The sequence below is a fragment of the Streptopelia decaocto genome (assembly GCF_964273445.1).
Source record: "Streptopelia decaocto genome assembly, chromosome: 26".
NCBI classification, from domain to species: domain Eukaryota; kingdom Metazoa; phylum Chordata; class Aves; order Columbiformes; family Columbidae; genus Streptopelia; species Streptopelia decaocto.
Window position 1 is genome coordinate 18,620 of NC_138681.1, and position 20,588 is coordinate 39,207.

The following is a 20,588-nucleotide window of genomic DNA, read 5'->3' on the forward strand; positions in this document are numbered from 1 at the left end:
GATGCAGTTCTGGTGCGAACTTGAAACCGATGCCCCGTTTCCTTCTGCAGATCTCTTGGGCTGTTTCTGGTGAAGCATTCAGCAGAGCACTGAAGGGAAGAAAAAAAAAAAAAAAAAAAAAAAAAAAAAGAAGTAGGTAGTAATTCAACCAAAAACAGGAAACACATGGCCCAGGGCAGCGTCTCTGATTTGAGTACACCTGTTCCTTTAATGATCCCAGCAGCAGATATTAACTCTACTGCAGCAGAAGCTCTGTGATCGAGGCATGGGCTGCAGTGTGGGGCTCTGGCTGTTGATCTCTCTCGGCTGTCTTTGGGGTATGTATATTTTCCTCTCCCTGAAATACTCCGTTCGGATCGTGGGTTTTTGTTGGTTTTTTTGTCAGATATGAAGACCTTTAGAAATCACAAACTGTGTGCCAGCCAGGTGGGCAAACTGAGTATAAATAGAAGATAAATGGCTCACAACTCCAAGCTGGATGCATGGTGCATCCCTAATATGCTCCTACCACCTGGGCTGAGGGAGGAGAGAATAAAAGATGATGAATGAACAGTGATGGACAAAGTATAGCTGCAATAGTGAAGCACTCTACCGTATGTTTTGATGGGGTATTAATAGCACCAAGCAAATAATTTAGTACCAGATGTGAATTGGGGTATGTGAGATAAAGGTCCTTGGTGGAGCATCTCACTCCCTGTGATACTGAGAGTGTCTTGGGTCAAGAGTTGCTGGTGGGCTGGGAGATGGTACCCAAGTAATAAAGCATGTATAAGGCAAGTGGAAAGGGACTGATAGTGGGGCAATGCCTGTTTTCTGGCTGCCTGGAGAGCCGTGGCTGGCTATGGATGGTGTCATGGAGATGGTGGTGTTCTAGACAAGTCAAAATCCACTCCCCTCACTCGTCAGGGAGTGAGGACCACCCGGACATAAGCAGGGCTCCTAGGTCCTCTCCTTCCAGCCTGATGGCAGTTACAGGAGGTTGCTGAGAAATCCGTTTTGGTGGCACAAAAGATCTCAGAGAGGCCAGGGTCCCCAAGCAGAGCAACAGGAGCTGTGACTGATCCTGACCCTCCTCTTGATGCCAGGCTGACATCAGGTCCCCTTCTCTGGGGACACCATGCGTCCCTGCGTCCCCACGAGCCCTCTGCCACCACATCTGCACAATTGCTGGGAGCAAAACAAAGGGCTTGGCTGGGAAAACAGAGACCTTGGCAGAGCTGGGGTTTCTCCTCAGCTTTTCTGGCTCACTGTTACTAGAATATCTGCCTGTAAAATCCCCCTGGGATTTTCTGTCCAGCCAGCATGCCAAAAGTCCCACTGGCCCAATATCTGATGCAAGGGCTACCCCGGACCCAGTGCCATGCTGGTGCAGATCACTTGTTGTCTTCCATGACCTCCATCTGGGTTCCATCACAGGTGATTCCAGAGCTCTTTACATCCTTCTCCCTGCAGCCTTGTTCCAGCTGAGTTGTCTTCCCCACAAAGGAAATGTTTCTTGCCTGGGCAGATGATTTTTCTAACATGATGTAAAAAGGGCTTTTCCATTTGGTAATGAATGAGGAGCCTAACCACGGTGCGTCAAAAAATATGTTTCTGAGAAAATACAGCGTCTGTCTGTGTATTGGTCTTTCCGGTAAATGTATCGGCAAAAAAAAAGCCTGAGGCGCCGAGTCAGCTGGACCATGGGGTTTCCGCAGGACGGCGACTGTGTCCATACGGCTGCTTTAACGCCTGGGAGATGTAGTCCACAGGGACAGCTCAGGAACTGCTGTGCTTTTTTGCCATAGAGGTGGAAAAACAATGAGCGATAGCACTCACTTGTGATGACAGCAGAGAGAGCGTTTGCTCTGTGGTTTTTACTGGAAACATAAGTGCCACAGGAAAGGCAGACACTGGGTTTATCTGAGCCTCCCCAGACCTGTTCTTCTGGGGCAGCTTCCTCTCTCTTTTCTTTTCTGGGGCAAACCCTCATTCTGATGGAAAGAAGTCAGTAGGAAACATGGGGGTGACGTGGTTGAGGTCCCTTCCATGCTCTTGCTGCTGGTGGCTGGCACTGCTCCCCACGCTGTTTCCTACGAAAACAAAGTTGTTTGCCCTGGGGGTGTGGGCAGATATGAATCACTGCCTTGCAGCCAAAGACAGGAAAGGGTTTGGGGGAGAAGTTCCTCCTGTATGCTCTCCAGGGAAGCCAAGTGGTCGAGGTGTTTTGGGATGGGTGGGTGGTCCAAATCTTTGTCCCACCATCCCTGGAGATGCTTACACCCTCTTTGTAAGAGCATTTTTCCATGGCCATCAAGAAACACACCTGCAACCACCTTGACCAGGAGAAGGACAACCTGGGATTTATACCTGAACCCGCACCTGAGCCTGAATCCACTCTGTGGATTACTAGGGTGGGTCTGATGCCATTGCTGGCTACTGCAGCTCCGTGGGCATCTGTACTCCTCTGACACAGCTGGGATGGGGGACGGTCACTCTGAGCTCCTCGTGCCTGCCTCAGCCCTTCTCTCCCCTCTCCTCCCAGACATGGGCCATGGAGTGAGAGAGACAGTGCTGGGCACTTTGGGGAAGGCGTCAATCTTGCGGATACCCCCTGAACTCCAGAACCTCACCTTGCGCTTTGGGACAGCTGTGTGGAAGAGGGACACAGAGGACCCACAGAGGAAGCTCGTTCTGCTCAAGTACTTGGGCGGCAACTACACCAACTACATGAAGGGACGGACTCGCTTCCACGAGTTGGATTTCTCCCTGGAGATCCTGAACACCAGTCGGCAGGACAGGCAGCTCTACGAGTACATTGTCAGCAAGGAGTCGGAGGAGAAAGTCTGGCAGATACAGCTGGAGGTGTACGGTGAGACACACTGCTTTGGGAGGACCATGCTGGATGCTCCCAGCCTTTGGCAACGCTGGAAGCGGGTCTGGGAGGTGGGCAGTGGTTGAGAGGGGTGGGAGATGCCCACCCTGACGTCAAGGTGCTGCAGTGAGTCCAGGACCCTCTTGCAGCCCCATCTGGGTAGCCCAATAAGCCTTTGGGTGTGTGTAGACCATGTCTCTAATGCCATTTGCAGTGGCTCTGTGGCCAGACTGGTTCCTCTTCATCACCTGGGGATTTAGGAACGGCCAGAAGGATTTCCCAGGCAGGGACCAAGGCAACGTTTGCATCCTTCCCCAGCCACAAGCCTTTGCCCTTCCTCTTCTCTTTAGAGCCGGTGTCTGATCCCAGCATCCAGATCCTCAGCTGGGAGCTGGCCAATGGCAGCTGCACGATCACCGTCAACTGCACAGCAGAGCGAGGGGACAGTGTCTCCTACAGCTGGGAAGGCTGGGATGCTGGCACCTCGGGGCTCTGCACCCACAATGGCAGCCTCCTGCACCTCTCCTACCCCCTACAGAACTCCAGCATTGCCTGTGCCTGCACAGCCAGCAACCCTATCAGCAGGAGTGTTGTTCCCTTCAAGTCCTTTGAATGTAGCTACGAGCAAGGGGGTAAGTCGCCAAGTGCTGACGTGGCTCTCTCCAGCCTCTTGGTCCTCCTCTCACTTTGCAGGGGACTTTTTCATGCCGGTTTAGGCAGCCTCAAAGGAGCCTTTCACAGGGAAAGTGGCCCAGGGTTGCTCAGTCCTCCCTGTAAATGCTGGCCCCAGAGCTGTGGGTCCCACCTGCCTCCTCAGGCAGCACGGCCACCACGCTCTGGTGCTCAGATCTTATTTTAAGTGCATGAGACTCATATGCTGGGTGGTCTGGGGAGGAGAAAAACCTCGGTGACAACTTTCCCTTCAGAGTCTCTCAGGGTAAAAGTCACACTCTCACCGGGGTTTTCTAGCACTCCCTTGTGACGTGGGGGACTTTTGCTGGGGCTGGGTGACGTGGCGGCTGCCCCTTTCTCCAGGGAGCCAGAGGTGAACTCACATGGAACCTCTGCATGGAACTGTGCTGGGGCTCTCGTGGCGACGTGCTGAGAAAATATCTCCATGGAAAAAATGGTTGGGACTCTCGCTTAAGAGAGGGAGATGCTGAAATGAAACACCCTGAGGGGGTTGGGGTTTCTTTCTCATAATTTTGTCCCAACACCCCTTGCATGGTGGGACATCTCCGCATGGTGTCACCGTTAGTGGCCCTTGAGCAGGGCTACCCCGGGTGCCTCCCTGTGCTGGGAACTGCAGAGCTCTGTCCCAGGGCCCCGTTCTCATGCACCTGCCATGCAAGGGTGTTGTACACAGGAGCTGCCTCCCTGCAGGCCTCCATAAAGCCACTGGAGATGTTTTTAGGGTTTTATCTGGCCCAGATCTATCCTCCAGCAGGTTTTTGCTGACTGTTGCAGTCTGGTGGCAATTAGAGAGAGCTCTGCTCAAGAAAAGCATTTCCTGTCTCTTGTTTCCTGTTCTACCAAAATTAGCTGGTGAGATGAAGGCAGAATTTAGCAGCCTGTTCTGCTCAGCTCTGGGTGACCCTGGGCCCCAGGGCCAGTGGCTGACCCCCTCCCTTTTCTGTTCCCCATCCCAGGCAGCACTGGGCTGAGGATGGAGCATCTCGTGCTGATGGTGGTGGTGCCCATTGCCTTAGTGGTGTTGACCGTGGCCTTCGTCATTGCCCATTTGGCCACACCCGTTGGTAAGTGCAGTGAGGGAGTGGTGCTGGGGCACTTGGTGGTCCACAGGTGGGATGAGCCTTGCAGAGGGGACAGAAATTGCCCCCAGACAGGTCCAGCGAATAGACCAAGGGGCTGATCCCCATGGACACCTCATCTGCAGGGTACCCTGGCCTGTGGGAAGGAGCAAAATGTGTTTCTCTTGAAGCACTGTGTCAAGGGCAGGAAGAAAAATAGCTTAAAAAAAAAAAAAAAAAAAAGAAAAAAGAAATGTACCTGCATGTGTTCTCCAACACTTCACCTGGATTATGTGCGTCTGAGATCACATCTCCAGGTCTCAAAGGGAACTGAATGATCCCGGCCCACATTCAAGAGAACATCGTCTCTCAAGGTGCCTCAGCTGGTCTTTCCCACCCCATCACATTCCCTGTGTAGTGACCAATTTGCTAATGTGACCTGTAGCGCCCAGAAATCCTCTGACCATGGCTGGGCAGGTGACAGGGACACAGCCAGGTTCAGCCAGCAGGCACTGTGCCACAGACAGACCCAGCATGGGCTCACCCTCGCCGTGCCCTGGGGCACAGGAGTTTGATGTGGATTACAAAGTGCCGGGGTCCCCTCCGGTTCCTGCTCCCCTCTGATGTGATTATCCTCCCACAGCTGGCCAGGAGCAGGAGCAATTGTCACCTGCTGAGGACAGCACAGTGCACACCATCTACTCCCAAGTGCAGCGGGTGCAGGTGAGCCATGACTGTCACGATCTCAGCCTGTCTTGGTGCATGGGGAAAAATGCTCCTTTAGCGATGGAAAAACTCCTTCAGTGACAGGATCCTGAGTGCTGCAGCCTTCAGGGACTGTGGGCACGACCCTGCTGGGGTTTCTTGGGTGGGGGTCTTGGACAGCAGCACCCAAAGTCGCTGGTCGCTGCTGGGTCCCTCCTTACAGGTCTGCAGCACCCTCCATTGTGGTTTTTGGCCTCTGAGTGTCAAAACAGCCCCATGGCTGGTGAGGCAACAGGTAAAATTAGTCACCATGGGGGACTGGGATGGCTGTGGACTCCCCGAGGTCACCCATCCCTGCCATTGCAGAAGTCAGCCTGGCCGCTGTTAACTTGGGAATCGTTGGGAATAAGTCTGGGTGCCGCTGCTTCCCCAGCCCCCAGCATCCCAGGGTGGCTTTGGGGACAAACTGGGCATTTTTTCCCCCCTCTCCAAGTCCTGCTCAGTGCAAACCAGGGACGACATGGGGGTAGAGGGAGAAAAGAGCACCTGTGGCAAGCCGGCTGCTGCTGCTGATCCTTCACTCTCCACGCGGAAGCAGAAAGAGGTCCCCGCTGCTGAGCATGCCTCCTGCACTACCATCTACGCTGCAGCCACCGGTCTGCCCCCAGACACGGCCCTGGCTCCCGGCAGAGCCCTGCGCCCCGTGTGCACCCTCCCAGCAAAGCCACCTTCCCTCTCGCAGGTAAAGAGGGGCTGCCCTCCAGCACCGGGGCATCACTTGGGACACCCCACAGCATCCCCGAGTTGAGACGCCTCACCAACCCCCTTGCTTCCCTGTTTTTTGCTGCAGACACCGAGCCCTGATGTGGAGCCCAAGACAGTTTATGCCAGTGTGATGAGGCCCATGGTCTGATGCCCAGCCCAGTCTCCACCTCTGCTCACTGCACACTGACATCCCCATTCCTGGCTGGAGGAAACCTCTCTTGTCCCTGGGGAATTGGGGCAAAACCCTCTGGTACATGCCAACACCCACCACAGCTGAGCTGGGGCGATGCCAATGCGGAGGTGAGGGACAGCGGAGCAAAGAACAGGGCTGAAGCAAAGCAAGAAATCTCACCAGGTTGTGACTAAGGGCAGCCAGTGAGATGCTGAAGCACCGGGAAAGGGTAGAGGGGCTCTGGATACGACCCTGCAGCTCTGCATGAGCAAAGGAGAGAGAAACAGCACCTTGGAGAGGATGTCTCAGCCCATCAGCACTGTGGTGCAGCACTGGGAAGCATGGCCAGAGCAGACTTACATTCCGACTTCATCGCTGCCCTGTGGGTTTTCACCTTACAGCCTTATCCTGTGGCCCCAGGTTCACTAGAGGGAGCTCATTGCAATGAGTGGCACTGGTGACTCTCAGGGATATGGGTTAAATGACAACAGAGAAAAATCAGAAGTGAATATTTTTTTTGACATCTGCTCCACCGTTGGTTATGAAACTCCTGGGTTTTGGCCAAAGTGGTGAAGAAAGTTTTGCGATCCCCTCAGGGCTGAGCCCTGCACTGGGGGCACCCGCAGCCCCTCACCCATGCCCGGGGCAGCAGCCACGTCCCACCGCACTTTCCCATCTCCATTACACGAAGAGACAAGGATCTTCCAGGCGGACCATTTAAAGCTGAATTTCTGACTGAGAAGGGGGATGCAGCCCCTGCCTGGCCACCATCCTCCCCATAGCATCTTCCATCTTCCCTGTGGAAATATCCAGTGTGGGGATGCCGGAGGAACCTGGATGGGAGGGATTTGGGCTCTTTCCAGCCTGCCCTCAGTCTGAGATGTTTTGTAATCCCAACATAACTTGGCTCATACAGCAGATCTGATTTTGTGTGCTGCTGCTAAGGGAAAGGTAAATAAATTTATAGTAAAGTCTTTTGGAAAGGTTTGCTGGAGGTGTGTGTTAGGGGTTGGATCAGGCCTTGGGGAGAAGAGAAATCAGTGTTTTGGCACATCACAAGCTTCCTCCTTTTCTCACTACAGAAAATCAGCTGAGCTGCTTCCTTGGAAAAGTCTACCCACAAAATGACCACTTCCCCCAGGGGCATAGACAGGTCTAGAGAAGATCAAGGTCACTCTTGTCCTTATGACTCTAAAATGGTGTAAAAGCTCCAGTTTCTGTGACTGGCACTTAGTGCAGGATGGAACTGGTCATTGCAGAATGATTGGACAGGTCCTTGACCCTGCGTGGTGCCATTGGGATGTGCCAGATGTCAGATACTAAATATAGGGAAGAGTTTACACAGAGGAGAATTGAGCCACGATGATGTGGACACACTGAGCTCCCATGTGATGATTGGAGGAGGTAAAGTCATCTGCAGGGTGGTTCATCCCCCAGGGTGTCTCTTATCTCACCCCACTGCCAGGCATTGCCAAAGAGAGGAGCTGTTTTTAGTTCAGGAACAATGTTAGTGCTTTGCTATTGTGAAACGAGGCACTTGTCTAGGCTCACCAAGATCCATAGACCTTGCCTCATCTCCCGTGGGCTCTCCAATATTCCCCAAGGCTCTCCTTGGCTCTGCAGGGACACCCAGTACTCCCAAGGACTTGCCTCAGTTCCTCAAGGCTCCCCAGTCTTCTCCAGGGCTCGCCTCAGATCTCCCAGGCTGCCCAGATCTCACCTTGGTTTCCCAAGGCTCCCCAGAATTCCCCAGGCCTTGCCTTGGCTTCCCAGGGCTCCACAGTCTTTCCCGAGGCTCGTCTTGGCTCCCCAAAACTCTCCAGTCTTCCCCATGGCTTGCCTTGACTCTCCGGGGCTCCCCAGTTCTCCTGAGGTCTTGCCTTGGTTCCCAAGGGCTCCCCAGTCCTCCCCAGGGCTCTGCTCGTTTCCCCAGGGACTCCAGTCTCCCTCAACTGCCACACTTGCCTTTGCTCGGAAATGGAGTTTTTCAGCATGTACCATGGAACTTTCCTCCTCGTCATACCCCTTCTGTCACGAGACTCGGTGTCACCCCCAACGGACAAAGCATGTCGTTTTTTCTCCACCCATCCACCGTGGAAGAGAAAGCTGCACAGGCGTTTTGTCTTCCTCTTGCTGCCACGACCTGTACTAAATACTCGGGTGCAGAGAACCCCTCTGAGTGCATTGGAGTCGATGGATGCTTTGCAGTGCCTGTCACTCACCCTCCTCCTCCTCCATCAAGCAAGTAAGTGCAAGATGCTAATTTTTCCCCTCGGTGGTGGAAGGGAAGCAGCCCATGAGGAGCTCAGGGTGGTTTAAGGGACTTGAGAGGTAGCGGGGACAGGGCTGACGCATGCAGGACCAGCAGCTCTGGGTGCAAGTGCAGCTCTACAGGGATGCAGTTGTGCAAAAGAAATTGGGAAAACTGGTGTGAAAGGTGCCCAGCAAGATTCAGTGCTGGCCTCTCATGCAGTCCTCCTCTGCTAAGGAGTGAATGTGTCAGGTCTCTGCTCTGGCCTGGTTTTCATCCAGTTGCTGTCAGATGTGTCCCAACTGCTGAGTTCTCTATTCTGCTTCACGTTTGTAGTCTGTACCCTGCATGTTATCTCTGAGTTTTCCGTGTTTTTGTGGTTTTGTTGTGAGGTATTTAGGGCTGTTTGAAACAGGAGGCACTTTCTACCTCTTTTCAGGCAAGTTGTAACAGGCAGAGATGGTGGCTCTGCCCTGGACCCTTCCCTGCATCCTTGATGAGGGTTTTGCTGCCAAATGAGCCCCTCAGCTGTTTTATCTACTGTTCCAGCAGAATTTCCTTCAACTTTATCTCCCCAGCCAGTTTTTCCTTCTCTGTGGCCAGAGATGCCTGTTCTTGTTGTCCTGGGGGCATCCGGGCAGGGGGGACCAGAAAGGCAGAACCCCTGGGAGAGGTGACAGCCGCAGGGTCTGTCTGAGCCGGGATCAGTTTCCTTTCCAGGAACTGGGGAGAAAAACTCCATCCCCCACCCAAACAGGGCAGAACTGCTTTATTTGAAATGGGAAGTATCCAAAATAAGAGATAAATGTCTTCCTCTTTCTCTGAAGAAGGGAGAAGAAGCTGCATATTTGGGGAAGAAGTCCCCTATTTTCTTGCCTGCTCATGGAGGTGAGCTTGGTCTTTTGGTCTGGTGATGAAAGTGAATCTTCCTGGCCTTTCTGAGTCATTGTAAATTCTTCAGCTTCCATTTTGCACCTCAGGGCTCTCTCCCTTCCACTCTCCTTGCACATGGGATGCGGTATGGGTGTCCCATAGCTGCAGGGGACCTGGTGCCACTCACTTCATGAGCCCTTGGGGGATGTGAAAGTACAGGTCCTCTTGAGGCGCCTCAGCCCAGAGCCTCAGGGGCAATTCATTTATTTAAAATAAAAAGGAATTCCCTGCAATCACCCTGAAGTGGAGTGGTTCCTCAGTGCTCTCCACATCCAGTGTCGGTGATCTGCGGTGCATCCTCATCCTCAGAATGCCCCAGAGAGGGTACAAGTGAGCCAACAACATGTGCTTGCAGCCCAGAAAACTGATTGTCTCCTGGGCTGCATAAATAGAAGTGTGACTGGCAGGCTGAGGGAGAGGATGCTCCCGTTCTGCTCCGGTGAGACCCCCTGGGCCACCATGTCCAGCACTGGGGTCCCCAGCACAGGACAGACATGAACCTGCTGAAGAGGGGCCAGAGGAGCCCCAGAAATGATCCGAGGCTGGAACAGCTCTGCTGGGAGGACAGGCTGAGAGAGCTGGGGTGTTCAGCCTGGAGAAGAAAAGCTCTGGGGAGACCTCAGTACGGCCTTTCTGTACTTATAAGAAATATGGGGACAGATTTTTTTAGTAGGACCTATTGCAATAGGACAAAGGGTGATGGTTTTAAACTAAAGGAGGGGAGATTCAGGCTGGACATGAAGAAGAAATCGTTCCCACTGAGGGTGGTGAGACCCTGACCCAGGTTGCCCAGAGAGTTGGTGGATGCCCCATCCCTGGAGACATCTCAGGCCAGGCTGGACGGGGCTCTGAGCAACCTGAGCTGGGTGAAGATACTCATGGCAGGGGTTGGACTGCATGAGCTTTGAAGGTGTCTTCCAACCAAAACCATTTTATGATTCTGACTTTACCGACAGCTGAGCAGAGGTGCTGTGTGAGAGAGCATGTGGGGCTCTGGCCTCTGTAGATCAGACTGTCCATGGCATCATGCTGTGTGATTGTAGTGGGACCAGGCTCTTTTTAGCTGAGGACCCTTCCCCAAGCCCTCCTGCCTTCTCCACTAGCCAGCCCCAAGCCTGGCTTCTCTCCTTAGTGTGCTCCAGTGTCGGGGCTGAGGTGACCGGGGCTGTGGGCAGGTCCGTCACCTTCCACCTCCAGAACCTGGATGGAAACACCGTAGCCTGGAGCTTTCACCACGATGTCATAGTGGCCGTGAAATTTGGCAGTCCTCCCGAAGCTCTGTTTTTTGATGACAAGTACAAGCCACGCTTGGCCTTCCCCAAGAATGGCAGCGCTCTCACCATCTCCCAGCTGAGGATGGGCGACGCCGGTACCTACACTGCAAAGACCGCCACGGGGGCAAAAACCACCTTCACTCTACACGTGTACAGTAAGCGTCTCTTAGTGTTGGCATTTTTTTTTTATGCTTTGTGCTAAATATGGGGGTCAAGGTTTTCCTGACAGTCCCCCACTTCCCACAGGAGAGCTAGTGGTGCTGACGGTGACCTGCGCGGTGCAGAACTGCTCAGCCAACGGCTGCCGCTACGCCCTGCACTGCACCGCATTGGAGTCTGGCTATGGCAACGTCTCCTACGGCTGGAGCCTGGGAGGCTTGTGGAGTGAGGGGCCCACGATACTGGTGGAGGAGTCACCCCCAGAAAAGCTGCTGCTCACGTGCATGGCTCAAAACCCCGTTAGCAGCCACAACACCACCGTGGTCTCACCTGCTGCCCTCTGCGCAGGTAACAGCTGTGGAGAGGTGTGTAGGTGGGTGGTGGGGATGGGCCATATCCTGCCCCCAGTGCCTCCAGCTCTCTCCTGAGCTGCACCTTGGTGTGCAAAGAGAGAAGCCCAGACCTCTGGCAGAGGCACTTACTGCTTTTCCTCTTCTCTCCCCTCACTGTGCCGTCAGAAAACACAACCTACCCTCCCATCACTGGTGAGCTGCCAAACTGCCTGTCTGTGTCCAGCTTTGCTCCTAAGTGTCTGAGTCTGCCCAAGCCAGGAAAGAGTGCCTAGGGCCCCAGATCCCTGCACCTGTGGAGGCGGGAGACGGGCAGCCCGAGACCAGCACAGTCCATCTCCTCCCGAAATAGCTCACAGGGGATAGCCAGGCTTTCCGGGCAGTGGGCTTAGCATCCATGCATGTATTTGTCACCTGGGGAATCTGGGGAGGGAAAGTGGGTCCCCATTTCTAGCTTGTCCTCCAAAAAAGTCCCAGCTTGGGGTGGGAGCATCAAATCAATTCATGCAACAGAAAGGCAGAGCCAAGGATGGGCTTGAGGCGGGACCGGGCCTCTACGTATGTCTGCTGCCCCAGTCCATTGGGGCTTTGGCCCTCCAAAAGCCACTCATGAGGTCCCTGGAGTGGAAAGGGACACCAAAATGGGTAGTGGTGGAGGTGCTGGCGTGAGAGTCTCCCAGCTGCTGCTCTGTCTGCAAAGCCACTCATCCTTGTGCAGTGTGTCACCTCCTTTCTGCATTGGACCATGTTATCATGAAACATGGGTCTCTGCAAAGCAGGGAAGGGCTCAGCAGGGGTGTTGGAGCAGAGACATGCCTGTTTCCCCTGCTCTGATGCCAGGAAGAGGCAGATGTGTTTTGGGATGTTGCTACTGGATTTTTCTCTTTCAAGGCACCTACTCCAGCAGGCAGGCTGGAATCGTGGCCGCAGCGGTGACCGGAGTGGGAGTGCTTTTAGCAGTGGTTATCTTCTTGATCTACTGTAAATCCAAAGGTGAGCTGCTTCCCATGCAGGTTACTGTCCCTGCAGACCTAGTGAGCAGATGGGACCTGAGTGGGGAAGACACAGCCAGCCCCTGTGCCCAGGCACCCGTGGGGCTGAGGATGCTGTGTGGGGTTCCCTTGGTTGCTGCTGCTGACGGGAGCCCCGTGTTGCTTCTCCCCCAGGCTGGAAGAACTTCCATTTGCCTGCAGTTGAGGCTACGAACACAGGTAGGACTCTGAGGCTCCCCCAGACATTTTTCTTCCTCCCACTTTTTCCTGATGGGAACAGCCTGGTCACATTTAAGATCGGGAGGGAACTCATCCATCACTGTGGCTTGGTACCAGAGCATATCCCACCTTACGGGGCTCCGACACCCGCCTATGCCCCTACCCAGCACACACAGAGGTGAGTGAAAGGGGACGATCCAGGTGATGCCATGGTGGCTGAAGCTGTGCTCTCCCCCAGTCTGTTGCTGGAAAACTTCATGCCAAACCACCAAGAAAGAGCCGAGAGTGCAGCCATGAGGTCACCAAAGCAAGAGGGAGTTTGAGAAAATACAAAGCTGGCAAGAAACAACTGGAGATACATAAACAAGCGATGAGGGGCTGTGCAATCCCACATCGAGAACCAAGCCCCGTGTAGCACCACGCACAGCTCGAGCAGCTGTCACCAGCAGCCCCTACCTGAAACAGCTGCTGCCGGGTGTCACTGGCTCTTAGGGACAGAGATCCAAGGCTCCTGGGAGAGGTGGCACAGCACAATGGTGGCCGTATGGACTGAAGAACACCCTTGGCATTGCTTCAGGATCAGCTCCAGTAGACTCGGGGGTTCAGTGTATGAGTCCAGCTTAGAAACCCAGTGGAAGAAGAAACCCCTGGACTGGTTCCCATCTCCTCTCCCTGATGTTCAGGACTGTTTTGTGATGGGATACGCTGTGCCCATCGCTGCTACAACTAAGCCAATGCCAAGCAGAGACCTCACTGACTTTTTTGGGGTTTTTTATGTGCATGTTTTGTTGTTGGCATAAGCTGAAATAAAGCTGTCTTGAATGGGGGAGTTCCTGCCTCATGTTTTGCATTTGCATGTGCCTGAGCAGGATGTCGAGGTGCACCCAGCACCAGGATCAAGCTCTTTTGTTAGGAACCATGGGCAAAAACCTCTCCCTGAAGCACTCCTCTCTGCATGGGCTGAAACCTGCATGGTCGTTCCTCCGTGGGGCTGGCAGCAACACTTCAGATGAGAGGCACTGAAATATTAACCCAAAAATGGGATTATGAAGGATTTAAATCCTCTCTCCTCACTCTGTTCGATGGCCAGAGACCAACCTGATGCCAACATTTGCTGCAATGGTGGCAGTATATGAAGGAGAGACAAATTCATATTACCCTTCAAAAGCAGCTGGGGATCTTGTATTTATACATAAAAACCTGATTTTTACTAGCAAGTCCTTTTTAACTGCTGTCCTTTGAGCTGGAAGCAAGAGCCTCACTGCCGCAGTGGCCAGGGCAGGACAGAAAGTGGGATGAAAAACAACGATCCCCTCAACCCAGACCCACAGCAAACACCTCCATCAGCTCTGAGGGGCTGCAGCTCCTGCAAAGCTGGGCTTTTGCCTGAGCTCAGCACACTTTAAGACAGGATTGTCTCTAGCCCTGGGTGAGGAGCATCCCAGCAGCACTGCGGGTCATCCAAGGGATCCATCACAGCCCCTTCCCAAATGTGGCAACCTGACCCCTCACTGACCCTCTGCTTTTTTCTCCTTGCAGATGCCGGAGCAGGGTACTCGACAGTGTACGCCCAAGTCGGCCCTTACCAGGAGGTGAGTTTGCACAGCCTCAGCCCCATCTTCCAGGTATGTGGCTGGACCAGGCTGCACAGCCAGGGGGTCCCCGCATGAGACAGGGTTCACCTGGGGAGGAAGGACAGCAGGTGGACAGCCCCAGGCTTTGTCTGTTAGATCCTCCTGGGAAGTTAAAGGGACACATGCCCGTGCTGGGACTTGCCCAAAAGCAGCCAGCACAACCACCTGCCTGCACGTCGTGGTGCATCACCAGGGTTTCCGTTCCCAGCCCCACCAAACTTGGTTTCTTTGGCCCACCCAGGCTTTAAGATCCCCTGGAAACACTTTCAAAAATCTTTTCCCCAGGTGCACCTGTGGAGTTGCTCTAAAGCACAGCAAGACAACTCAAAGCAGACTCTGGCCGCTGGTGTAGAGACCTCCAAAACCATCTATTCCACCATCCAGGCTCTGGCCCAGGTGAGTTCGCGTTTGTGGCCATCTCCCCTGGAGGGACTCCAGCACCAAGGAAAGAGATGCGCAAAACCTCAGGGTGAGAGACATAACCACTGAAGTGAGGGATGGGGACAGATGGGTCTTCACTGGGCTTTCTCAGTGTCCAGAGCTTCAAGCCAAGCCCATGGATCCCTTCCCTCTTGCCAGTGGAGGGGTTGGCTACCATGAGCCCAATCAAAGCTTTTGCCCCTTTACAGTTGCAGACGGATGATGAGAAGATGAGCAACAGCATGCTGGGGTGCCAGAAGCAGGATGAGAAAAGCCCCTACTCGTCAGTCTGCTAACCAGATCCTGCAGCACAGCCCTGGCACAGCTCCAGTGCACCCGTCAGCCTGCTCTGAGCACGGTGCTCTGCTCCGCTGGGTCCCAGCCTATGGGACTGCAGCATTCCCCCGCTTCCCTCCCTATGGCTGATGTCCCTGTTTTGCTTGCTGGCAGTGGTCCTTGACCGTCAATGTAAGGATGGAAGTAAGTGCAGGCTTGTCTGGCATAGAAGCTTTACCAGTGTTTTGGCATCCCCATGGGGTCTGGGCTCATTTTTCTGCCCTCTCTGACCAGACCAAGGAACATGGACCAAAAATGTGGTTGCAAACCCAGCCCTCCCAGTGCAAGGACACGAGCCGATGCTCCTGCGATTCGCTCTGCAGCACCTTGCACTGTGGAGCCTCCAGACAAGAGGACAGCAAAACTCGAGGAGCTTCTTAAAGTCCTTTTAAATAACCTTCTTTCTGCTATACTTTTAAACTTGGTAAATACTTTGACTCCTGTGGTTGCTAAACCAAGAGAAAGCAAAAATAACACTTGGTGGTAGAAAGCTGCAGAAGGAAACACGTGCCTTTGCTCCGGCACACACACACGGCTGCTGCGGTTTTGGTGCTGCCGGCTGCTTCCTCAGTGCTTGATGATGCTTCCCTGGTGCTCGTTGCTTCTGGGCCTGCCACGGACCTTCGGAAGCTCGCAGCCCTGCACCATGCTTCAGCATCACTTTGTGCTGTGAATGCACTTGTGGTCCTCGGGGATGCTGCAGGGCCACTCTGGAGTCTGGGGACAGGAGGTGGTCCAGGCTCAGGGGAAAGCAGGACAAGGAACGTGGCTGGTGCCATGCTTCTCCATTCCTTTGATGTGCTTGTATATGAGGCCTTTATTCTTGGATGAAATATTTGGATATGAAGTGCTGTGGCTGCAGTGAGGTGGCTTCCCAGCAGACCTTTAGGGAGGAGAGCAGGTCTCTGAGCCCTGAGTGATGCAGAGATGCTGCACAGGGTGGTCGTGGCTGCATACCAGCAGGATCTGCCTGGGTTCACTCTGAGCTGGTGCCCACAGGGACCTGGGTTCCCGGACACTTCCCCACCCGCCCGTCTCCCCCGTCCTGCCCAGAACAGTCAACTGACGAAAACACGCACATTGGCATCAATTTTCCGGCGCTGACAGACAGACAGACACTGCCCATGTGGTGATGCCTCTTCCCGTGCATGCTGCTTCCCCTTGCTCTCTGTCTTGTCTGTGCAGATAGTAAATTATTCAGGGATGAAACCAGAGATTTCTTTGAAGTGCCTGGCACAGGAGACCCCTCTAGGAGCTACTGGAATAAAAATGCAAGACGCATCTGAGCTCAGTTTCTGTCTGCATATTATTTTGGTTGAAAACAGTCATTTACGGACAACCCTGTGGAGTAATTTGTTTGTTCTCTGTGTTTTCACAGTATGTGTCAGGCTTGATTTTGAGTTCCTCAAATTCATGCCCATCAATTAAAAATATATACCTCAGGTATATATTAAAAATATATACCTCAGTGGGTTACATATTTTACCAATGGATTTGTCTACGTGGCACCAAATTTCTTCTTGTAACTCCAGTCGCCATCCTGGACAAGGTGGTGGTGGCAGCAGGAACTGGCCTGAATGGAGGCAGGATAGTGCTGGACCATCACCTTGTCCTTCACCCATACCAACGGCTGATGGGGCTCTAGTCCTCACCCCAGAAATGACCTCCCAGGGTGGTTTCTGGCCATTAATCACCCTATTTCAGCACCAACAACTTTGAGCTCACAGGAAGCCGTTTGTGGGGAAAAAAGGGGAAGAAAGACATTGCGAGAGCGAGCAGCGGTGGAGAGCTCGGTGTGGCAGAGGAGGATGGAGCTGAGCAGTGTCGGGACAATGCAGCTCTGCTTCGCCGTGCTCTGCTCTGGAGCTGGTGAGTGTGGCCGGGGGATGGTGTGGGGTCCAGGCACTCCCCACAAATGTGGTGCTGGAGAGAAGAGGAGGAAGGGGTGGTGTGAAGGCAAGTGGGTGCGAAGCCGCAATGCCTTCCCAGGAGACATTCCATGGCGGGGCAGGATGCTCACCTGGCCGTTTCATGGGCAGCCAGGCTCAAAGCTGCCTAGTCTATTGCTTGGCTTGGGTCTGGCTTGTGTGGGGGGAAGGATTAGGGTTTCCTGGCTTCTCCCTCCACCAAGCTGGGCCCCAAACCGGCACCCTGGGCTCCCCTGCTCCTGCCCAGCCCTCTGCTGGCTAAGTGGTAAGGATGCTCACTGACCACTTGGCTCCCTACATGGCCAGAACCATAGGCGGCTGCGGACTAGTTTGCTTGGGAATCCTGTTTTGCCACCACAGAGCACCCATCTGTGCCAGCACCACTGCCAGTTGCCCAACCTCCAGTAGCTCAGTGTGGCGCCATCTGGCAGCATGTGGCCCTACATGACTTCCAACCAGCCCTCGGTTCTGTCGCCCCATTAGCACCTTCTTTGTTACTGGGGGTTTGTCTCCGCAGTGTCATGCAGGAGGGTGGTGTGGGACTGGCTGCTTTGGTGTCCCAGCTGGGTGTAAGCCAGCAGCACCCACTAGCACCCACTGGCCCACTCAGGAGCTGGCCCTCCAGCCCCACATCTCCACCCCAGCTCACTCGAAGTTGGCAGGACATGGGTTTGCTGTTTCTTGCTCCTGCCTTGTGTTTCCAGCCATTCTCGGTGCAGGACCATGGTGGGGCCGGTGCAGCCCCTGGCTCTGCAGCTCCATTCCTGCTCCTCAGGGGCAGTTCTGCTTTAGGGAGGCATTAACATGAATAATGACCCTTGTTTCCAGCTTTCGCCCTCAATGGAGAAGAGCTGACCCATCAAAGCACCACGAAGGCTGGTCATGTTCCAGAGACCATGGGAGACCCCACCACAACCACCAGGGATGAAGGCAAGCTGATGACATGGCCAATGGCCACTCTGACTCCTCTGGTGACTGAGGTCCCTGTCACCACCCTCATGCCAACACAAGCAGGCGCCGCAGAGAACAAAACACGTGAGTGCCATGGACGTGGCTTGGGAATGTGCCACCATCCTGGAGGGTCCTGCATCCCCCAGAGACACTCAGTGCCAGGAAACACCTCCCCAGGCCACTTTTGTGAGCAGAAATCCTGCATCTTCTGTCTTTTCCCATAGAAAACATGTCAGCTGTTCCCATCAGGTACTGGTCCCCTGCCATTTTTGTGGTGGTTGCTCTGCTCGTGCTTTTCTTCACCTACCGGCGGAAAAAGGGGGAAGGTGAGCACCCCGCCGGGGCACCGGTATCTCCCAGCTTCACTCAGCCCCACGCTGGCTTAGCAAGAAAGGGGGGGCAGCCATCCTGTAGCCCACATCCTCAAAGCAGCGAGAAGTGCGGTAAAAAGCCAATTATTCCGGTGCAGCTCGATGTGGGGGGAGGGGGGGTGTCTGCCTTTATGCTGGGGAGGCAGGATAAGGCCTTCGCACCAACAAGAGGCTGTCCCCAGAAATCCCCTTTGGCCACAGTTCAGCCCCATGGGGACAGTTCCCCCTTGCACAGATCTGTCTTTAAGAGTCTGGACTTTTCTGCTCTATTTTGCATCTCTTCCTGCCAGCTCTGCCCTTCCCCCCGGGTGGGGGGGGCGGTGCTTCTCCTCCTCTGCTTTAACACAAACCTCGGCCTCAAGGTTTGTTTTTTTTTTTGCTCCTGCAAAGCAAACCCAAAAGCTCACCTGCTTATCCCCTGCTGCTGCCCTGTTACCAGGTGGGTCTTGCTGGGCTTTTGATGGAGCTCGTTTGGCCCTGCTGGTGTAACACCTGTGTCTACCCTGGCCCACAGGGAGCCAGGATCAAGTTGCCCCCGCCAGCGACTCTTCAGGTGAGAGAAGCTCAGCCCAAGTGGAGGGTTGGCTGTGAGGCCAGGGTGCCGTGTTATCCCATCTCTAACTGTGCCGGGATTCACATCTCGTTGTGTTGCAGATTTGGGAGCCCTGGACCCACACCCTATCCAAGACACCATCCCAATAATTCCTGCTCCCCAGGTGAGCCCAACCAATGGGGATCCTCTTGCCAGCAAAGTATGATCTGGGGGGGTGGGTGGTAGGTTGAGAGCTGCTTTCTTACCCTGCATGGCTTTGGCCAAACCCCAGGCTGTGACTCAGTTTTCCCATCCACCACAGCGGTGGCAGGTGATGAGGATGCTCAGATGGGTCCTTGAGCTGCTTCTCTTGCAGGAGGAGAGAAAGGGGCTGGAGAAACGCCCAGAGGACACTGAAACCAAATTCAGTGAGCCGGGCCCCCCAGTGCTGCCCCAGGTATTTCACCCTAGTGCCCAGCAGAGGGGGGAGCTGCCAGCTGAGACCTTGGCCCTCCAGGCTGTGCGGGTCCCCGTGGAGAGTTTGTAACTGTTCCCCCACCCCCAGCAGCTGATTTTGCTTCTCTCCAGCCTGACACCCCCACAGCTGCTGGTGGTTCCCGCTGTCCTCAGGAGCTGGAGGCTGACTGAGGGGTTCTGGGGGAACCAGTGGCTTCCAGACACCCCCAAGGAGTGCAAGGCCACCCCCGAGGGACAGTATGGGGATGATGCTCCTGGCCAGGAACCATGTGGGGGCTGCAGGCCACGAGCATCTTGTGCCACCTCTGCCCTTCCTATGGATGCTGGAGCATCTGTCTGAATCCCAGAGGAACAGGGACACGTGTGGAACAGGGACCTGTGTGGGACGTGGCCACACGTGTGCCCCGTGTGTGAAGGTGGAGGCTCAATGCACCTGCAGAGGGCATGGCTGAGTCAATAAAGCAGGATTTCATCCCAGAACCCCTGGACTTTCTCTGCTGGGACAGGCAGCCTCCCCCACTCACCCCAGTTTGAATCATAGAATCATTCCGGTTGGAAAAGACCCTCAAGATCATCAAGTCCAACCGTTAACCCACCCCTGGCACTAACCCATGTCCCTGAGAACCTCACCTCCATCTGTTCAACCCCTCCAGGGATGGTGACTCCACCACGGCCCTGGGCAGCCTGTTGCAGTGCCGGACAGCCCTTTCTGTTGAAGTTTTTTTTCTGTGTCAGTTGTCCGTTTTCCCCAGTTTCACACAGAGGGTGAGAAGCTGTCATGGGGGCTGGAGGAAGGAATTTCTTGTGCTGCTCCATTACTCATGGAGGGAAGAAAAAAACAACAAAACACACAGGACTGAAATAACCCCCTGGCTTCAGGGCCCGGGGCTAGTCGGGTAAATGTAAAACTCATCACTGGGCAAAGATGGGGTGAGGGCTGGAAATAAACGCCCTAGGGAGCCCCAAAGCTCCATGGGTAATGTGGCCTGGGAGAGGAAAGAACATCCCTGGGTAAATGAGGAGCTGGCAGGGAGATGGACCCTGAGCCCCAACATGGCTCACCGGGGGGGCCAGCAAACCCCCCAGCTCCATCCATGCATGCGCTGCAGGCAGCTCACGGCTGCTGCTGCCCTGCCTCAGTTTCCCCTCGCCCACAGCACACATCTTCCTGCGACAGGATACAGTGTGGGGGGCCCAGGGCTGAGATGAGGGGGAGGAAAGGTGCAAAAACCAAAGGAAATGCTGACACCAAGTCCCAGAGAACCAGCGCTGCTGTTGTCGTAAGGGGACCCCAAACAAGCCCCCGAGCTGGTGGGGGGTGCGGGTGGGTGCTGGGGTGGCGGGTGCAGGTGCCAGCACACCCACCACAGGCAGCAGTTGTGCGAGGGGGGAGCGGGAGCTGTGCGTGGAGCGGGGGTTTGCTCCCCAGCAAAGTGCTTGGGACTTGTCCTCACCCCAGGGAGGGTTTGGGCATTTCTCTGCTAGCAGAGCAGCCCCTGCTCACCCTAAGACAT

General features: G+C 54.6%; 2 protein-coding genes across 5 annotated transcripts; both read left to right on the forward strand.

The window, feature by feature from the left end:
• Positions 1–2: 2 nt before the first annotated feature.
• LOC309450439 (signaling lymphocytic activation molecule-like) lies at positions 3–8,221 on the forward strand. Its single transcript, XM_082073286.1, has 7 exons — positions 3–317; positions 2,525–2,851; positions 3,205–3,486; positions 4,504–4,611; positions 5,249–5,328; positions 5,804–6,052; positions 6,161–8,221. The coding sequence occupies exons 1-7, from the start codon at positions 266–268 to the stop codon at positions 6,221–6,223; spliced, it is 1,161 nt and encodes a 386-aa protein (XP_081929412.1). The 5' UTR covers positions 3–265; the 3' UTR covers positions 6,224–8,221.
• On the forward strand, positions 7,628–17,778 carry LOC309450438 (SLAM family member 7-like). 4 transcript variants are annotated; one of them, XM_082073282.1, is made up of 11 exons: positions 7,628–7,651; positions 8,181–8,492; positions 10,564–10,860; positions 10,952–11,212; positions 11,383–11,409; positions 12,106–12,207; positions 12,381–12,425; positions 13,965–14,017; positions 14,345–14,455; positions 14,689–16,684; positions 17,572–17,778. In XM_082073282.1, the coding sequence occupies exons 1-10, from the start codon at positions 7,639–7,641 to the stop codon at positions 14,773–14,775; spliced, it is 1,308 nt and encodes a 435-aa protein (XP_081929408.1). In that variant the 5' UTR covers positions 7,628–7,638; the 3' UTR covers positions 14,776–16,684; positions 17,572–17,778. The 4 variants fall into 4 exon arrangements, with proteins under 4 accessions (XP_081929408.1, XP_081929409.1, XP_081929411.1 ...); XM_082073283.1 differs by lacking the exon at positions 11,383–11,409; XM_082073284.1 differs by lacking the exon at positions 7,628–7,651 and having other exon boundaries at positions 8,279–8,492; positions 10,535–10,860.
• The last annotated feature ends 2,810 nt before the right edge of the window (positions 17,779–20,588 follow it).

Coding starts and splice junctions, on each gene's coding strand:
- LOC309450439 (XM_082073286.1), top strand. CDS start 266: ATGGGCTGCAGTGTGGGGCTCTGGCTGTTGATCTCTCTCGGCTGTCTT. Junction 2,852..3,204: donor GATACAGCTGGAGGTGTACG/GTGAGACACACT, acceptor TCTTCTCTTTAG/AGCCGGTGTCTGATCCCAGC. Junction 6,053..6,160: donor AGCCACCTTCCCTCTCGCAG/GTAAAGAGGGGC, acceptor TTTTTGCTGCAG/ACACCGAGCCCTGATGTGGA.
- LOC309450438 (XM_082073282.1), top strand. Junction 11,410..12,105: donor AACCTACCCTCCCATCACTG/GTGAGCTGCCAA, acceptor TTCTCTTTCAAG/GCACCTACTCCAGCAGGCAG. Junction 14,456..14,688: donor CCATCCAGGCTCTGGCCCAG/GTGAGTTCGCGT, acceptor GCCCCTTTACAG/TTGCAGACGGATGATGAGAA.